This window comes from Eretmochelys imbricata, chromosome 10, assembly GCF_965152235.1.
Source record: "Eretmochelys imbricata isolate rEreImb1 chromosome 10, rEreImb1.hap1, whole genome shotgun sequence".
Lineage (NCBI taxonomy): Eukaryota > Metazoa > Chordata > Testudines > Cheloniidae > Eretmochelys > Eretmochelys imbricata.
This window is the reverse complement of record NC_135581.1, coordinates 19675685-19695547: the sequence shown is the minus strand read 5'-3', so window position 1 is coordinate 19695547 and position 19863 is coordinate 19675685. Positions and strand designations below refer to the sequence as shown.

General features: G+C 41.9%; 1 protein-coding gene across 6 annotated transcripts in view; it reads left to right on the top strand.

The window, feature by feature from the left end:
* Positions 1 to 19863, top strand: part of LOC144271612 (multidrug resistance-associated protein 1) — a 96001-nt gene that overhangs the window by 60050 nt on the left and 16088 nt on the right. For 4 of the 6 annotated variants that reach the window (XM_077829064.1, XM_077829061.1, XM_077829066.1 and 1 more), the window contains 9 exons: positions 938 to 1141; positions 4022 to 4168; positions 4852 to 4939; positions 7693 to 7762; positions 8965 to 9091; positions 11933 to 12109; positions 13825 to 13992; positions 14768 to 14945; positions 18706 to 18732. In XM_077829064.1, the coding sequence (XP_077685190.1) occupies positions 938 to 1141; positions 4022 to 4168; positions 4852 to 4939; positions 7693 to 7762; positions 8965 to 9091; positions 11933 to 12109; positions 13825 to 13992; positions 14768 to 14945; positions 18706 to 18732 (1186 nt within the window). Of the gene's footprint in view, positions 1 to 937; positions 1142 to 4021; positions 4169 to 4851; positions 4940 to 7692; positions 7763 to 8964; positions 9092 to 11932; positions 12110 to 13824; positions 13993 to 14767; positions 14946 to 18705; positions 18733 to 19863 lie in introns of those variants that run through there. The other 2 variants (XM_077829062.1, XM_077829067.1) reach the window with 2 other exon arrangements.

Sequence of the window (19863 nt, the reverse complement as noted above, 5' to 3'; positions counted from 1 at the left end):
CTTTGAATTTTGCACTTGCATAGTGCATTCATCCAAGCCTCTTCAAGTGCCACATTTCACTGATGAAGCTTCCCAACGTTCCTTTGAGGAATAGTAGGTAGGTATTTTCCCTGTTGTAAGATGTCCTTTATGATGAAGGTAGTATCTGCATAATGTACTTATAAATAAGACACAGGTTTGATATGTGACTGGCCCAAGGTGACATAGTGTGAGTAGGTGGCGGAGCTGAGATTAGAACTCAGTATTCCTGACTGTTTTATGCTGAATCACATTCCATCCATGCCTAGAACTGTACATCTTTTCAAAGGTTCTTTTCCTTAATTTGGAAAGGCCTCTAGGAGGAAGGAGGCTTCTGAAGTGAACATATAAATGGTGTAGTGGAGGGAAAAATGCTCAAAGTTAAGTAACAAGAAGGGAAGGTAGTTTTGTTTCCGCTGCTGATTGGAAGACTTATCACCTGTTGGCTCATAGCCAACAGGAGTCTGAACAGAATGAAAAGTGTGTGGGGTGGCCGAGGGTTAGATACAAATCGTACATCAGTGAAGCTCAAGGGTATAATGGAGTTACTTTTTAAAACTGCATTTTGTACATAAAGTCAGACTTTAAGGCCAGTAGAGACCATTGAGTTCCTGAATTCTACAAAGATGTCTACAACTTTATTTTTGTGAAATTGTTTTTGCCTTTCCCCAAAACCACCCCTAATTAGTTAAAATATTTGTTTAATTCTGCAATTCTGTGTTTGATGGTAAGGTGGCACTTTTGTTGTTCGCTTGCATTTGTCAGTGGTCTTTCCCCATAATAATTAGGTATACTTCACCAACATAAAATATACAGTTAAGAAATTTGTATGGGCTAAATTGGTTTATTCAAATGGCTTTGTAGACATGCCAAGTATTGTGCTATGCTGATGACTTGTTCCTTTGTGATGGGATTTTAGGTAGCCCATATGAAGAGTAAAGACAACAGAATTAAGCTGATGAATGAAATTCTCAATGGAATTAAAGTGCTGAAACTTTATGCTTGGGAATTAGCCTTCAAAGAGAAAGTATTGGGGATCAGACAGGAAGAGCTGAAAGTGCTTAAAAAGTCTGCTTACCTTGCAGCAGCGGCTACGTTCACTTGGGTGTGCGCTCCTTTTCTGGTAAGTAAATCAGGTTTGAAGTTGTGCTTTTCTGGGTGGTAGAAGCCCAAAGAAACAGTGAGAGCGAAGTCCTGCTTTCCTATTAGTTACTGTACTGGTCTTTCACTATTCAGAGAACTCAGTCTTGTAAACAGAACTCTATCCACAGCAACATGCAGTTCAACAGTCAGCTTTTCAGCACTTTCAGAAAAGGTATTTCTCTACACTTTTGTCTTTTTTTAATATTAACAACGTCCTCCAAGTTAAACGTTTCCTGATAGGCAGTGACTTGGTTCATTCTTGGGCTTTCATAATCACCAGTACTACAAATGTTGTTGAAACTTAAAAGGAGTAAATAGTAATAATAGTAATTTGGTCACAAACCAGAACAAAATGCCCTCCAGGAGGAGGTTATTATATATAGATTATCTAGGTAGCGCCTCTTGGGACCTCCCTTTACATTAACATTTATACTTTGTAATTTTTCTGGAAAAAAATTATATTATAGAAGTGCATGCTACACAGATTCCCAGGTGAGAGCCTTGATCAAAATGAATATTCTGTATCTCCAACCACACCACATATTAGTCTTACATAGATGTGTGTGGATGCCTCTTTTTTCCCACCCACCCTGGTAAAGCTGATTTGGCCGGAGAGAGCTGTTCTGTAGCCTGGGATCATTCTAACTTTTAAAAAGGTTTTGTTCCACATTTAAATATTGTCTCTGACTATTTGTGACTAGTTGAATTTGCACGGAAATGGAAGAGAGGAGACAAATTGTATTAAAATTTCTTGTGGCCCTGATAGAACAAAGGGCAGTTGCTCTCATCATCTGGCAGAAGCAAACAAACCATGCCTACATTAGGGTAAAATATGTATGTTCCGTTTGAAGGTGTTTAAGTGTTCTTTCCACTCATGGATTCCTTCCTTCTAAGTGCTGTTCGTGTTTACATGACATTATAGGTATGATAAAAGGCAGAAGAAGCAGCATCCTGCATGGGAGAAGTCAGAAGCATTCTTTAGTGAATGTTTTTCTAAAAGAAGGCTGAGATGGCTATTTTTAAAAGTTGATTTACTAGGTTCCTAAATACAGCTCCGTAGAGGGACTTTCCTTATTTCAATTTATCTCTGTTGAAGCCAAGAAGATTAATTTCCGTACCCAACTACCTAAACGTCAGTGTGTTATGAATGTTTGTCAATGGGCCTGTTTGCATAGAAGTTAAAGGGAGTGGTGTCACTAGGCTTCTACAAGAGCAGGATTGGACTCTGAAGGAGGGGATATTTTATAACTTTCTCTTTCCCCGGTTTTTATCAGTCAGGATACCAACTTATGAAGAACTATAGGATTTTCAAATTGGTTCACTTCTTTCCCACACACCCTTTTCTTTTTTTGCCCTGCTTTGTTGCTCTTCTAACCAGGGATCTTTATAAAATTGTTCAGTATCTGTTTCATGAAACTGGTCACTTCATTGTATCTTTTTATGGCAGTGTGTGCTTATAACAGTGTATTTTAGCATAGATTCCAGTAACATAGGAGTGGGCAAACATTCTGCCTTTAAAGTTATTGTTTGGACCCGTCTTTGTTTTTAGTTCTCTCTACAGGAGGGCTTTTTTCTCTGTAGTAATCGGTCTGAATAAACGAACATATAAACAAGCTACCTTACCATGCACAGTTGAGTCAGCAGGCATAAGAAAAACAGTACAGGCCTTCATAGCAGTTAAATAGGTTTTTACATATTTTTTTAAATAGACCTCATGCAGAATTAAAACCAGTCTATTCACTGTGCATTAAGTAAATAAAGTGAGGTTTAGTCTTTCTAACTAAATGTAACATTGTTGGCACTTTGATGTCTCAAACTGGATAGCAGGTGATGATTTTGCTGGGAAAGCGTTATTGAGTCCTGCTGATGTACTGAGGTACATGATTTATTATACTGCCTTGGTATAAGGCATGTGGGAGTGGCTGTCAGGGAGAAGAGGAGCTAAAAGGTGAGCTGAGCAGTCTTAAGGGATGAATTTTCGGAGCAGCCATGCTTGGCTTTGTGCCAGTCTTTGTTATCTTACTGTTTTCTTTGTTAGTACATAATGCCTTAGCCACACTATATGTTTAAATGTGGTTGATGACATAGTCAAGCATATAGTTTCTTTAAGTACGCACCCGGATGCTGGAACAATTGGTATAGTGGGGGTGCTGAGAGCCATTGAACCAAATGGCAAACTCTGTATATGATGGAAACTACTTCAAGCCAGAAGGTGTGGCAGCACCCTTAGCACCTCTGGTTCCAGCACCTATGTGTGCACAGTGATTCTCTTCCTGAACTGGGTGGGATACTGTAGAGTTTTATTTTCTAGTATGCTTAAGAACACATTTTTTAAATGATTCTTCTACCCCCAGTTATGGAAGCTATGCTTGTGAAAACCAGGCTTGTTGGTAGCCATCTATAAAATGTAGTGTGGGCAAGATCTAAATCTTGTTAGTTATGTTAGCTGTGCGCCCACCTTCAGAGCTGTGGTACAGTGCAGTGATTGTAACTAGCAGAGGGAAAAGGGGAAACTAGAAGGCAGAGAAAGCAAAAAATAAACACACAACCTGGTACACCTGAGTTAATCAGCATACTTTTTTCTCCTTTGCCTTGTCTCACCTTTGTTCTGTAAAGAGAGAGACACTTTCTCAGTTTTCCAAGAGAAGCCAGCAGCTGTTGAATAACAAAACAGTTAAGACCCAATACTTGTTTTGCAAAGGCTTATTCTGATTATTTTTTTGTTCTTAAGAATGAGTTTTTGTTTAATTGCCTTTCAGTGTGTAAATATGGCTCTAGTTATAAGAGAAGACATTGTATTTGAATTTAAAAATGTGAGAGAAAAGAATACAAATCGTGATTATTCTGTCTTTGTTTTTAGGTTGCTTTATCCACCTTTGCTGTTTATGTACTGGTAGATAAGAACAATGTCTTGGATGCTCAGAAAGCTTTTGTTTCATTAGCCTTATTCAACATCCTCAGGTTCCCACTGAATATTCTTCCTATGGTCATCAGCAGCATGGTACAAGTAAGATTTTAATATTAGTGACTGATTAACTCGAAGTGATATATCTATATATAGTGGCTTTTTTGAGGTGTGTGAATGCTTTAAAGCCTTACAGTCCTACGTGCATATAGAAGTCTCTACCCACCACTGAAATGCAGTCACCTTAAAAGGTAAAGTTTTTGGGTCTCTTATTTTCCTGTGTGTTTTGGCTTGATCTGCACTTGAAAGTTACATTGACATAGCTATGTTGGCATAGCTCTCCTGACCAACATAACCCCCAGTAGAGGCATAGCTACGTTGGTGGAAGTGCTTCCATCAAGGTAGCCAATGTTGTTCAAAGAGGGGATGTTACTACACTGACAGAAAAACTCCTTCCCAGGTGTAGGCTGCGTCTGCACTGGAGGCTATGCCGGCGTAGCTATGTTAACATAGGCATGTTGGTATAACCTCGTAGCATAGGTGTACCCTTTGTACAGTGCCTAGCACAATCAGAACCCAATCCTAGTTGTGCCCTCTGGGTGTTACTGCGGTACAAATAAACGCATGTCTGTTTTTTCCAGTCTGAGGAGGGGGTGGGTGAAGTGGCTTGTGGTGGCTATAGTAGGAGGAATATATTGGATTTAACATCTAGTTAAAAAAGCAAAATGAAACCGTATTTTTTATAAGCTGTGTGTAAAATAGTTTTTCAATTGTTTCATGTCTAGGCAAGTGTTTCCTTAAAGCGTCTCAGGTTATTTCTCTCGCATGAAGAGTTAGAGCCAGATAGCATAATCAGAGGTTCTATCAAAGATGGTAAGTCCTTATTTTGTATAGTTTTTATTTGCTCCTAGTTTGTGCTAATTTCCAGTGCTATGAACTACAAGTACTGGAGCCCAATAGAGCATGTTTTGAGAGGGTTCTAAAGTGTCTTTGTGGGCCTTTTAAAATAATTTTTTGCAATTTGTGGGAGTTATGTATCTGGCAAGAGAGATCTGTGGGTTTTTCAATTCAATTTTTGTGCAATTTCTTCAAGTTTTTTTTCTTTTCTTCCTTCTTGTCTGTAGTATAAAATGCACATGTCCAGCGTCAGTAAGAAACAAGGAGGGTTATTGTAAAATTAACCAGCTTTAAATGGACACAGTGGACACCTTGCAGAAAAGTAATTTTCATTTAGCAGTCGGTGTAGGTCAGAAGATGGCAAAAGCATTCCTATATAGAAAACCCGTAGTCACTTTTGTGGAGAGCATCTAAACTCCACTCAGAAAGAGTAAGTGTCTCCCCCAGCATAAAGAAATGGAGTACTTGTGGCACCTTAGAGACTAACCAATTTATTTGAGCATGAGCTTTCGTGAGCTACAGCTCACTTCATCAGATGCATACTGTGGAAACTGCAGCAGACTTTATATATACACAGAGAATATGAAACAATACCTCCTCCCACCCACTGTCCTGCTGGTAATAGCTTATCTAAAGTAATCGTCAGGTTAGGCCATTTCCAGCACAAATCCAGGTTTTCTCACCCTCCACCCCCCCCACACAAATTCACTCTCCTGCTGGTGATAGCCCATCCAAAGTGACAACTCTACACAATGTGCATGATAATGAAGTTAGGCCATTTCCTGCACAAATCCAGGTTCTCTCACTCATAGTGACACATACCTCTCTTCATTTATGGAATTGCATGTAGTCATCCAACTCTGCTTAAATACAATTAATACTACTACACTCCTCCAGTCTCCCATTTTATGCAGGGACAGTTATTCATTATGTTTGTACAGTATCTAGCACTGCAGGGCCCTACCTGGTGGTGACCTTGAGGTGCTGCTGCAATATAAATTTATGTCTCTGTGGATTTGTCACAGAACTGTAGGGTTTTGTAGAATCTTAATACCCCATGTTGTAAAATGCACTGCTCTTATAGCTGGTTTAAACCTTGATAAGTGATTCCCTAGCCATCCTTTCTATAAAGGTAATACAATATTCTCTCATTCATGTTTTCTCTCTCTCTCTCTCTCTCTCTCTCTATGAATGCATTCAGGTGGGTTCTCCATTACTAGATCCACTTGGTTTTCCTGTCAGCAGAGTTTCATGCTATGACCCTTATTGTCTGCCTTCTTCCTTTTTTTCAATTGAATCACATGTCCAAATAGAATCCAGCTTCCTCAACTGGATTCTTTGTTGGCTTTACAGTGCTAAAAGGAATAAATAGTAACATCTCGATTTTTTTCTGCTCTGCTAGGATTGGTGGATATGAAAGTGTGTCCCTCTAAAGTAGTGGTGTCCAACCTTTTTACACCCAAGATCACTTTTTGAATTTAAGGGCAACCCAGGATCTACCCCACCCTTCCCTGAGCCCCCGCCCGACTCACTCCACACACACCCTCCCCGTCGCTCGCTCTCCCCCACCTTCACTCACTTTCACCAGGCTGGGGACAAGGGGTATGCTTTGTGAGAGGGGGCTCCAGGCTGAGCCTGGGGTAGGGGGTTGGGTGCAAGCTCTGTGAGGGAGTTTGGGTACAGGAGGGGGCTCCGAGCTGGGGCAGGGTGTTGGGATAGTGTTGGGATAGGGTGGGGGTGCAGGGTGTTGGCTCAGGTGGGGAGGGGGGGGTTTCATGGCTGGAGCAAGGGGTTGGGGTGGAGGAGGTGGTATGGGGTGCTGGCTCTGGGAGAGGGCTCAGGGCTGGGGCAGGGGTTTGGGGTGCAGGAGGGGGTTTGAGGTGCTGGCTCTGGGAGGGGGCTGGGGGTCGGGATGCAGCCTCTCGCTGAGCGGCACTTACCTCAGGCCCCTTAGCTCCTATTGGCTACAGTTCCCTGTTCCCTGCCAATGGGAGCTGCAGAGGGCGGTGCTTGCAGGCAGAAGCAGCATGCTAAGATGCCACAAGGCCGCAGTGGCCGCTTCCGGGAGCAGCGTCGGGCCAGGGCAGACAGGGAGCCTGCCTTAGTTGCACCGCTGTAGATTGCGATCAACTGGGAGAGTCCCCAGGATCGACCAGTCGGTGACCACTGCTCTAAAGTCTGAAAAGTGAATGTGCAATGTGGCATTGTAGGAACAGAAAAATTGCTCCGTTTAAAAGTTAGGGCTGCTTTTTCTAATGTCAGTTTTGTTAACTCAGCCTTTAGTGCTTCCTTTGAATTGCATGTCCGAATAGAATCCAGCTTCCTCAACTGGATTCTTTGTTGGCTTTATAGTGCTAAAAGGAGTAAATAGTAAAATCTAATTTCTTGGAAGAGGAAGCAGCTTGACACCCTGTGTGTATTCAAAGTCCTGTCAGTTGAGTATCAAGGTAGTATTTTGATATTCTTGCTATACCTGTACTATGGCCAGCAAATGATTGTAACTTGAAAACCCCAGCCCTGTTTGTAGAATCAGTCAAAAATGGAGTGTGAGCTATTAACGAAAACAGAGTGCTGGAGTTCTGTTCCTAAAATAGCATTGGACCTGCCTCTCTCTCTCTCTCTCTCTGTGTGTCTGGATTTACTTCCCATGGCACAGTGCAGTGTACATCATACAACTGTTTCCTTATTGGCCTGCATCTAAACATAATTTTTTTTTCATTATTTGCTAGCTGGAGGAAGCATTATTGTGAAGAATGCAACATTTAGTTGGTCAAGAAATGATCCTCCCTCACTGAACGAGTAAGAATTGGTATCCTAATTAGTTCTGGCTTATAATTGCACTAAATCTTTATCACTTTAATTATTTCTGTAGAGCTTGAAGTGTGTGCATCACTGCACAATAAATAAGCTCTGCTAAAATGGTAACTCTGTGCTCCAAACAGTTTACAACCTTGAAGGAACAGCAATACAAACCCATTTCACTTAGACATAGATATGATGTTTCATGCTTTATAAGGTGTGTGGGTTTGGAGGGGGGGGGGGCATGAGGAGAGAGAGACTGTTGAATGGGAATGGAGCTTTTGCATCCTCTAATTAGGAGTCTCTTTCAAGCATACAGGTTGGTATGAAAGAAGACCAAGTTATTAGTGGGGTAAGGAGTCAAAAGGAATAGCCAGGAGAAAATCTGGTGTAGAGCATGTGCAGGGCTAGGGTAGAGGAAGAGAATAAGAGAAGATGGAGGTAGGAGCAGAGTTCTCCGGAGGCTCAAAGTGATGAGAATGGTTTGTAATTAGTACAAGCTGCACAACTAACGAGCCCTTCTTGTTTTATGACTTCAACCATGGGGCTCCTTACACCTATATCCGCTTCCCTGCCATGCTTCCACCCTATCCTCCAAGTCTCCCCCTTAAACATTTTATCTATAGCCCTCTTCTTTCGAGTACTGGGGATGGGTAGGAGAGGAACTTTACAAAATCCTCAGGATGCACACTGTGCTAACCAGTGGACCTGCAGGATGTTACTGCTGGAAGCCTTCCCTTCTCCCTATCCTCTCCCTTAATTACCCTTGTTCTTTATCATATATTTTCTAGGACACAGACATTGTCTGGTGTTTATAAAACACCATGCATATTTATAGTGCTGTATAGACAATATGAGGCAAAGCTGGTGCAGAGAGTTTCAAGAAAGGGTGAGAGTATCAGACTGGTCGGCAAGAAGGATGGTCTTGGCAGCTGCTTTTTGGAGGACTGATCACATACTGAGACTATATGATTGTTTATGTATAAGCAGAGCTGGGCACATTCTGCATATAGAAGGTTGCAGTCTCAGACTCACGTTCTTGTTAAAGAATCAATGAACTGTTGCAATTGTCAGCAGCTATAGAGTGGGTGTTCTGATTGTATCTGGTGTTTCTCTGTATTTGATACTACAATAAAATGCTCACCATTATTTGTGTGTGGTATTGTACCAAGGGAGGCTGAACTGTGTGTGATTTATTTCAGCATTAGTTTCACTGTCCCTGAAGGCTCCCTGATTGCCATTGTTGGACAGGTTGGCTGTGGAAAGTCTTCATTGTTGTCTGCCCTTCTAGGAGAGATGGACAAGAGGGAAGGATATGTGGCTGTCAAGGTAGGAATGTCTGGATAACAGTTCTGTTTGTGGGCACTTCTGAAGTGATGATACTTCCATAGCTTGTGGGGGGGAGCCTCTCAAATTAACAAGTTCTTTTTTTATGGGTGTGGGGGGAGGAATTGTGCTTGTGCTGCATTATGATGTACATAGAGGCCTGAAAGTGTGCATGGTATTTAACATTTTGTTTTTATCATGGAAATATCGGGAATATAAAACTTTGTTCCTGTTTTTGCAGGGGGTCTTTGTGGAGGACCTAGAGAAATTATTTGGAAGCACTCTCAGCCCTAAACTGAAAGGGAGAGGGCAGGGTTGAATCTCTTACAAAGACCTTTTTTTAGCTGTAAATTTGTTCTTAATACAGATTTCAGTTGAAAAATCCAAAGTTCTTAAATTATCTGAAAAAAATCACTTCCCCTCTTAATTTTTTTTGACTTTCATTTCCTTTGTGCCTATGATGTAGTCTTATTAATTCTGTCATCCTTTGAATCTTCCTGGAAAAACAAAGTGGACAAGACATGACTTCTCATGTTGCAACCCCCATTCCCCTCTCTCCCCTTCTCCCCTTTTTTTAACAAAATATATTCAATACTAGCCATCTTTTTCCTTACAGCTTGTTGTATGTGATGGAGAAATACTCCAATCTTTCATTTAATAATTCAGCAGTGACATGCATTTCTGAAGCATTCTTAGTCAAGATATGAGCCTGACTGCCTTTTTAGTAGGGCTGTCGATTAATCGCAGTTAACTCACACGATTAACTGAAAAAAAAATTAAGCACGATTAATCGCAGTTTTAATCACATAGTTAAACAGAATACCAATTGAAATTTATTAAATATTTTGGATGTTCTTCTACATTTTCGTATATATTGTATTCTGTGTTGTAATTCAAATCAGAGTGTATATTTTTGATTACAAATATTTGCCCTGTAAAATGATAAACAAAAGAAATAGTATTTTTCAATTCATAGAATCACAGATGATTAGGGTTGGAAGAGACCTCTGGATGTCTAGTCCAACCCCTGCTCAAAGCAGGACTAACCCCAACTAAATCAAAATTCATCTCATACAAGTAGTGTAGTGCAATCTCTGTCATGGAAGTGCAATTTACAAATGTAGATTTTGTTTGTTACATAACTGCAACAATGTAACTAAAAACTAAAAGTAAAACTTCAGAGCCTATAAGTCCACTCAGTCCTCCTCCTTGTTCAGCCAATTGCTAAGACAAACAAGTTTGTTTACATTTACAGGACCTAATGCTGCCCTCTCCTTATTTACAGTGTCACCAGAAAGTGAGAACAGGCATGTGCAAGGCACTTTTGTAGCCAGCGTTGCAAGGTATTTACATGCTAGATATGCTCAACATTTGTATTCCCCTTCATGCTTTGGCCACCATTCCAGAAGAAATACTTCCATGCTGATGATGTTCATTTAAAAAAAAATGAATTAATTTAAATTTGACACTGAACTCCTTGGGGAGAATTGTATATCCTCTCCTTTATCCGCATTCTGCCATATATTTCATGTTATAGCAGACTCGGATGATGACCCAGCACATATTGTTTATGTTAAGAACACTTTCACTGCAGATTTGACAAAATGCAAAGAAGGTACCAGTGTGAGATTTCTAAAGACAGCTACAGCACTTGACCCAAGGTTTAAGAAGTTGAAGGGCTGTCAAAATCTGAGAGGGATGAGGTGTGGAGCATGCTTTCAGAAGCCTTAAAAGAGGAATGCAGAAACTACAGAACCCGAACCACCAAAAAAGAAAATCAACCTTCTGCTGGTGGCATCTGACTCAGATAATGAAAATGAACATGCGTCGGTCTGCACTGCTTTGGATAGTCATCAAGCAGAACCTGTCATCAGCATGGACGCATGTCCTCTGGAATGGTGGTTGAAGCGTGAAGGGCATACGAATCTTCAGAGCATCTGGCATGTAAATATCTTGCGACACCAGGTACAAAAGTGCCATTAGAACACCGGTTCTCACTTTCAGGTGACATTGTAAATATGAAGCGGGCAGCATTATCTCCTGCAAATGTAAACAAACTTGTTTGTTCTGAGTGACTGGCTGAACAAGAAGTAGGACTGAGTGGACTTGCAAGGTAGAAAATTTTACATTGTTTTATTTCTGAATGCAGTTTTTTTACATAATTCTACATGTCTATGTTCAACTCTCAGGTTCGAGATTGCACCGTAGTACTTGTATGAGGTGAACTGAAATACTGTTTTGTTTTTTTACAGTGCAAATACTTGTAATCCAAAAATAAATATAAAGTGAGCGCTGTACACTCTGTAGTCTGTTATAAGTGAAAATTACAAAACATCCAAAAATATTTAAATCAATGGTATTCTATTGTTTAACCATGATTTTTTTTAAAAAAAAAATTGTTTTTTTATTTTGATTTTTTTAAATCACGCCACAGCCCTACTTTTTAGCACTCTCTACTTCTACAGAGCACGTGTGTTTGGATGGAGAATTCAGCAAGGTGGATGTTGGGGGGGACGTGTGTTCCATTTGAAGACCATACCCCAAAACATACTTGTAACATGATTACATGGAAGAGAGGGCATGGATAACCAAAGCTGCCACAGCCGCATGCTGTTTTAGCAGGCTAGCTCTCTTTAGCTAGCCTATCTATTTGCCCGCACTGGGAAGCACACTCCCAGCTGCACTATAAAACATACACTATCGCTGTTTGCCCAATTGTACGATGGGCCTCATACATATCTTACAAGGGTGTTGAGTGTAGATTATTGTTTGCATGGTGCTTTGAGTATGTCTAAGATGTTTAAATAGAGTGAAATCTGAATAGCTGACTTTTGTTTCTTATAGGGCTCAGTTGCCTATGTTCCTCAACAAGCCTGGATACAGAATGCAGCTCTGAAGGACAATATTATCTTTGGGAGGGAGATGAAAGAGAGCCACTATAAACGTGTAATTGAGGCTTGTGCACTTCTACCTGACATAGAGATTCTTCCTTCGGGAGACAGAACAGAAATAGGGGAAAAGGTATTGAGATACTCCCCTGCATCCTAATGGATGCAGTCATTGGAGTTAAAGACACATACTTTCCATTCTAACTCCCTGTTTAGAATTGTACAGAACTTGAAAACCTTTTGGGCAGAAATCTTCCAGACCGGGTCTCCACCTGAAGGTGGGTTTCGGGTTTTTGGGTTTTTTTTTCTCTCTCTCTCTCAAGGTTGAGCAAAAGTGGTGCTTTTAGAATGCTAAGAGAGCTGGGGAAGAGAGCCTGTCCCCATTAATAGATTGATGTAGTTACAAGGATTTTCATTATTATTATTATTAAGCAGTCCAAGAGCTGAACCTTGACGAACAGTACGGAAATCACCCTCGTTGCTGCATGTTCCTGTGAAAACTGGTTCTGATTTTCAGAGTACTGACCCTTAGCACAAATTTAATTAAGTGTTGAAAAATGTGTAAACATATGTTAACAGGGACTGAGGCCACCTATGCAATTCGCCTGGAGTGACCATAGTTGTGGACTTGCTAAGAAAGACAGCTTGATGTTTCACTGGGCAGACTCTTTCCAGCAGCTGTCTCATTGGCCCCAAAGGCCCCTGGTGCCTGTACAAATCCACTTTCCAACCAAACTAAGCTAAGCGCTCATCCAAGTACAGCCACCCCTCACCTGAAAGGAGCAGGCAGCTAGGTGAATTGGGCTGTTTGTCAATGGGGAAACAGGAGGAGAGCCCTTGAAAAGCCCTTACCAAGCCTCTGCACACCATGCAAAGCATACAGCGGTGGAGGGAAGGCGCCTGCATGCTTTGTAAGGTGTACAGAAGGCGCTCCCACACTGGTGCATCCTGGGAGTATACAGTGTCTAAGGAGAGTGCATAGGGCTCACAGTTCTGGTGTGGGCTGACCAAACAGTTCCAGATTATGGAGTGTACGTGGTCTGTCGCTAATTTTGCAAGATAGAGTGCCAGACCACAGAGGAGAGGATTTTTAAACAGGAATTCTGCACTTCTGTCTCTGAATAAGGCCCTTGCAAAACCTAGGGCTAGTCGTGCTTTGGCTTGCTCTCATGATAACTACAGAACTGAGTTTGCAAATGGGTTATTTTTCAGAGTATATTTATTAAGCATTCCATTTTTCACTTGTAATATGAAATAGTTCCTATACAATCAAGAACTCCTCTTTTCATCATGGATACTAAATGCTTGTTTATCAGTACAGCACTGAAGTGGCTTCCCATTTTAGTAAGAAAACTAACTACAATCATGTTTAAAATGCTTTCCGAGCTCTGGGCAAAATGTAGGAGGTGCATTCCATTCACAAAACTCCCACTTTAATTCATGGAACTCCTGTGAATGTAACAAGTTACAGGACATGCAGTAGAGATGATTGTATTACAGTCGTGTCAAAAGTCCCTATCTAGAACTTCTTCCCTCTTGTGAGAGGTATTCTAGAGACCGATAGATATGGTCCCTGCCACTCTATGGTGTTTCACGTGTTTAGAGGCCTGGACAGACGTTAATTAATGTCTAGATTTTCCAGACATATCAGAAAAGGAGGCATTAGCCCGCGATTTTAAACACTATTAAGCTACTGAAATAATGTCTAATATTTGGTATGTTTATCATGAAGCTGAAGCTCCTCTAATGCCTTCACAGAAGCCTTCTATGACTTTTACCCTCCTTCACAAACTGAAACAATGTATTTTACTACAAAACCTAACAGCACTTCATTACCTTCCTCTCCAGGGTGTGAATCTCTCTGGAGGACAGAAGCAGAGAGTCAGCCTTGCTCGGGCAGTTTACTGTAACACCGATGTCTATTTATTTGACGATCCTTTATCTGCTGTTGATGCCCATGTTGGGAAGCATATTTTTGACAAAGTTATTGGACCAAAGGGAATCCTGAAAAACAAAGTAGGTATTTTTAAATGATGCTTTGGATCGGGGTGACTTTTCTGTGGAATGATCCTTTCTGTGATTTTTAAGGTTGGTTCAAAAGGTTCCAAGAACTAGAAAGCTCCTTTCAAACAACTTCATCCATTTTACTTCCTGGTTATCATTTTTATTCCTCAGTTCTATTTCCAGTTGGATCTGACTTGTTACATGATCTTGTGAAAGTCACATGAAACCTCTGACCTTGCTTTACTCATTTGTAAAGTGAAGAGAGGTGAAGATGTAGGCCCAGATATTTAAAAGTATTTAGGTGTTACTCAGTTCAGCATTGCAATGCCTAAGCCTTATTTTCAAAAGTGACTTAGGTGCTTATGTGCCTAAGTCCCAGTGACTTTCAGTGAAACTTAGGTGCCTAAGTCACTTTTGAAAATGAGAAACATGCTCCTATGTCAGATGTTGGAATACTGAGCAGAGCAATAGCTTTAAAAATCTGGGCTTAGTGTTTATTAAGTGCTTTGAGCCTCTCTGATGAAAGATACAGTAGCATCCATGCAAAGTATTATGAGAGAGTTCAGTGACTCCAAAGGCCTAAGATGTAGGTCAGCTGGAGAAAACAACAATTAAAAAATGAGAACTAATTTTTTCTAAAAATTACCATGTGCCTGTTGCGTGTGTCCTTATGCACATAATTAAAATCTGATGTGCATCACTTACTGCAAGAATTTAACACTTAGTTACTGTTTAAAGAGAGCCTTGTACTCAAAATATATATAATATATTATATTTTTAAATCTAGACTCGGGTTTTGGTAACCCATGGGGTCAGTTATCTCCCTCTCATGGATACAATTATAGTGATGACTGATGGTAAAATATCTGAGATGGGATCTTACCAAGAGCTGCTAAAGCAAGACGGGGCCTTTGCCGAGTTTCTTCGTACGTATGCTAACGCTGACCAGGATGTGGAGAATGGAGGTAAGTTTACAAAGAAACTCCACTGAGCTAAAATGATGTGCTGCTTGCTAGTGGGTTTGTGGTAGCATACTTCCTCAAGTGCCTTTCCTTCCCCATGGTAGATCAAAATAGTCAGGGATCCTTGTTTCATGAAGGTATCCATGATTGGCTGGTAGAATTGAAAACCAGGTATTCAATATTCAGCATAACAGGTGAGGTCTGTTGGGCTGTAGAATAATCTCCTGTGGAAGCCCAATCGTTAATCCTTTCAGATTGTCCAATACAGCTCTGAAGTCAGTCTAAGGCTGGGCACCTGTTTATTTCTAAAAGTCGTGGAATCTCTGACTTCTTATCCACACGGCTGGTGAGTCCCGCAGGTAAATAGGACCTTACTTAATCTGAGAGCAGGAAAGAGCAGCTGTTTCTTTTCCCGGCGCTTCCTGTTACAACACAGCTGCTTCCACACTTAGAGAACGTGGGGAATCTTTGTAACTTTCTAGTATTGCACCTTGTCTGCAAATCTCGGAAGAAGGATCTAGGCCTCCCAGTCTGATTTCTTACAAGACCTGCTCAAATTGTTTTCTGGCTCTGTTCCCTGCGTTAATGCTCAAATACAAGCAGTGTATTTAGTGTGCTTGGCTGGTGTTCTACTGATATTCCCTCTGTGTGCACATAGGACGTGTTCTTTGGCATGCACCTTCTGCTGATGCTCACAAATGGCAGGTTTTGCAGGAAGTGGATTGCTCTTGCTATTTTTTGCATAATTCACACTGTCACCTGGAGTCCTGCATGGGTGCTTGGAGCTCTAATCCTCATCCTGCCTGAACATTACCAGTAGAACATGAGCAGTGCACTGAACCACAGAACATGAACGAAGCTGTCAGAGAAGCAGTAGAGCTGTACTGACTTGCTGCCTGTTCTCTCAGCCAGGAGAGAAGTGTGAGTAGTTTTCTGCACTCTACCATGGGCCAGGAGAGGGAAGTGCAGTGCTTGCATCCCCTTTCTGGCAATGGGAGAGGTGAATGGGAAGGGAATGACAGGCGAAGAGAGGCTGAAAAAGAGAGTGACTAGGGAACAGGGTGGAGAGTGAGATCAGTGAGAGGGTCTGTAAGGTAGGAAGCAGAGTTGCCCTATTTAGGCCCTGTCCTTCCCAGCCCATAGAAAGCTATGACAGTGCCCCTCTGATTATTGGAGAAAGCAGAGCAGAATGTGCCTCCTTGGTGAGAGCATGTATTAATGCGTAGAAGAGCTCAGCTTGTCTTCTGAATGTGCTTGTTGAATCTGCTCCATTTAGGCTTGCCAGGTGTCCGGTTTTTGACTAGGACATCCGGTCAGTACCACTCAGAGTCAGTGCCGCTGACCGAGCTGTTAAGTCTGGTTGGCAGGGCTGGCAGCCTCCTCACCTGGCTTTGCGCGCCTCCCAGAAGTGGTGATGTGTCCTTCTGGTTCCCAGGCAGAGGAATGGCCTGTGGATTTCTGCACGCTGCCCCTGCCCTGTGTGCCAGCTCTGCAGCTCCCCTTGACTGGAAACCGCAGCCAGTGGGAGCTGCGGGAGTGGCGCCTGTGGGCAGAGGCAGCACACACTGCGCAGAGCCACCTGGCCATCCCTAGGCCTAGGAGCAGAGGGACAAGTTGCCGCTTCCAGGGAGCCCCCCTCCCCCCCCGAGTCAAGTGCTACCCGGAGCCCACACCCCACAACTGTCCCATACCCTAACTCCTTGCCCCAGCCCTGAGCCCCCTCCTGCACCAAAACTCCCTCCCAGAGCTTGCATCCCACACTCTCCTTCCACATCCCAACTCCTTGCCCCAGCCCTGAGCCCCCTCCCACACCCTGAACCCCATCCCATGCCCCAACCGTATGCCTCAGCCCTGAGCCATCTCCCACACCCTGAACCCCTCAGCTTCATCTCCCAGCCTAGAGCCCCTTCCTGTACCCCAAGTCCCTCATCCCCAGCCCCATCCCAGAGCCCACACCCCAACCCCCTGCACCAGCTCAGAGCCCCCTCCTGCATCTTGAACCCCTCATTTCTGGCTCCACCACAGAGCCTGCCCGCAGCCGGAGCCCTCACCCCCCTCCTCTGCCCCAGCCCACTGAAAATGAATGAGTGAGTGAGGGTGGGGGAGAGCGAGTGACAGAAGGAGTGGGGAATGGAGTGAGCAGGGTGTGGGGCCTCAGAGAAGGGGCAGGACCTTGAAGGGGTGGGGCAGGGGCGTGGCAAGGGTGCTCACTTTTGTGCGATTAGAAAGTTGGCAACCCTAGCTCCACTGGACCTTTTGTAGGCACTGGCGTTCTGGGGGAGGTATGATCCTCTGGCTAACGCGCTGAGCCGAGACTGTGAAGATCGGTCTTCTGTCCCTGTCACAGTATGATTTTGGGCACGTCACTTAATCTCTGTCTCAATTCCCATTCTCTCATGCTGGGAGAGCTGTGGGGCAAAGTAAAGATTGTGAGGTTCTCACCTACCACTGGGTCAAGTGCCACAGAGAAGCCTTTACAATAGAAGAAATATGGTTAACTTGCGCACTGTATAGAATTAAAGAAATAATACTTTAAGTTTAAGCAGCTAGATGTACTCTTATTTAAAGGATAGCTGATACAGACTTCAATGTATGAGCAGACTTCAAAGAGAAGGATTAATCTGTCTTTTTCTTTTGTAGTCTCAATAAAATTTAATACTTTGCAATTTGAACAGGTATTTCCTGTAAGTTGCTGGTTCTAGCCTTTGTCAGCTCACCTAGGCAGTTTTTTTTTCTTTTTTGAAGGCTTTGTACATGTAAACGTGCTTAACAAGTATGCCCTTGCTTTTGTTGGAAAGTCTTTTCCCACTGGTGTGTTGGGTATCTTGTTTTGGAAAGAAATCCAGTATTTTTAGTATGCTGCACTGATTTGCCATCACTGCATGTAATTCTTCTTAATTACTATGACCCAGATGCACATGGGGCACCTTTGTGGTGTTTGCTAGTGCAATGTATTATCATAGTGTTTGATCACTATTTGTCCTTCAGTTTTGGGCAAATCTCTTTATCTCTGCTTTAATTTTTCCCTATCCGTAAAATGGAGGTATTGCTCTCTCTACCTAGTTCACATGGACTAATGTAAATTAACAGGGCCATATAAACGAGAAGTCTTCATTTCTAAAGTCAAATTACTGTGTATCTCTATCTGTAGTCACATAGGCAGACTGTATAGGTCTATGGAAACTAACAAAAAGGAGTCACCACTATATAAATAAGTGTCCTAAACTCCCGAGGCCTTAGTACTTGTCCGCCACCTCCAAAGCTCAGTTTGGCTGCCTGTCCTCCCATGTTGTCTTAATGCTGTCTCAGCCTTACACAGCTTTCCGTCCACCCTCCCATAGTTTCTTTCCAATTTACCTGTTTCCTGCTCCTCTGTTGGTGCAGTAATTGGGCTACCCATTAGTCTAACCTCTTCACTTGTTCCTTCCACCCAACTTGACTTAGAATAGCATAAATGTCTCATGCTTTCATCTCAACATATTTATGAAGGGCTCCAGCATTAACTCTGAATTTTTCTTTATAAGCCTGCAACTAATTTTGGAAGGTTGGGGGCGGGGCAGCTGTTTTAGTAAACTTTCATAGCAAGTAATCATTTTATTTTTTTTAAATCCCACTCTTTTTACCATTCTCTTCTTGCTTCCATTAATATACAGCTGCAAAGAAAGGAGAAAGTTTGTCTGAGTCTTATTTTATAGCCTTTAACTGTTTCATCACCTTCTTTCCCCTTTCTCCCTCTCCCTCCCCCCCCCAATCCTGAACACAGATCCAAAGACAGGAGAAGACAAGGAAGGTTTGTGTTGGTTTGCTCAGGTGCTTTTCTGCATGTAGATAGTGGAAATAGTTGACTGTGCTATGAAAGATGTGCATGGTTTTGGAAAAGTCAGTGTATACGTTTAAACTCGAAATATTCATTACAATACCCCCTTCCAGATGTTAATGGCCCCTCTTAGTCCATTTCACAATAAGGAAGATTGGTATGTTTCTAGATCTGGTGAGAGTAAACACTGTAAAAAGTCTTAAACTTTTACTATTAGGTTTTTAAGTTTATTTCAGTGCAGCCTAATCTTTTGGCAGGGTGGGAAAATAAATATGAAAGATGGAAATCCTTATTGAATATCCCATTGACAGGGTGAGATGGGTCTTGTCTCTTAAACATCAAACCTGTCAGGAAGAGAGAAATTGAGGGCCCAATCTTGCAAATGCTTATGCATGTGAGTAATCACATGGAATTAAACGAGACCACTAACATGCATGAGAGTTTGCAGGATTGGTGCGTTAATGATTCCTTCATTTCCTTTCTCTAATGCCTGTTTAGTGTTCTAACTATATGACCTTATGATTTGAAAAGGAATTCTTCAGTGGTGACTAAGACATGAAATAAGGATAGTTGTTCGTGAGTTTGCATCCTCACTGGTATGGTGCCAGATTAATTATACTTCTGAGAGCTTTCCTTGTTTCTCAAATACTGCATTCAACATGCGCAGAAATATTTATTGTGTACAAAATTAAATCTGACTTTGAAGAGCTGTTTGGGAGCTGTGGGCTTTTTTAAAGTGGAATAAGGGTTGCCATTAAATTCAGTGTTTGCAATTGAAAGGAATTTTGAATGCTTGAAGTTCTCCTAAAGAAATACTGTCTGGGTAAAACCCAAAAACTTAAAATATTTTCTCACTTTTAAAAACTTCATTTGTAAATTTCTTAGTTTTAATACTGTAAAGTTTTCATTTATGCTGTTTTATTCACTGTTTGCACTTCACTCATGATGGACAGTGAAATAGCACCAATCAGTTTAGCTTTCTGACTTTCTGGCGTTAGCACGATGTGTCAGTGTTTCATTTGCAAACGCAGTAGAGAATGCCATAAGTCAAACAGCTGCGATTCAGTGGAGTTAGCTGTTTGTTGTTCAGAAAAATAGTTCATG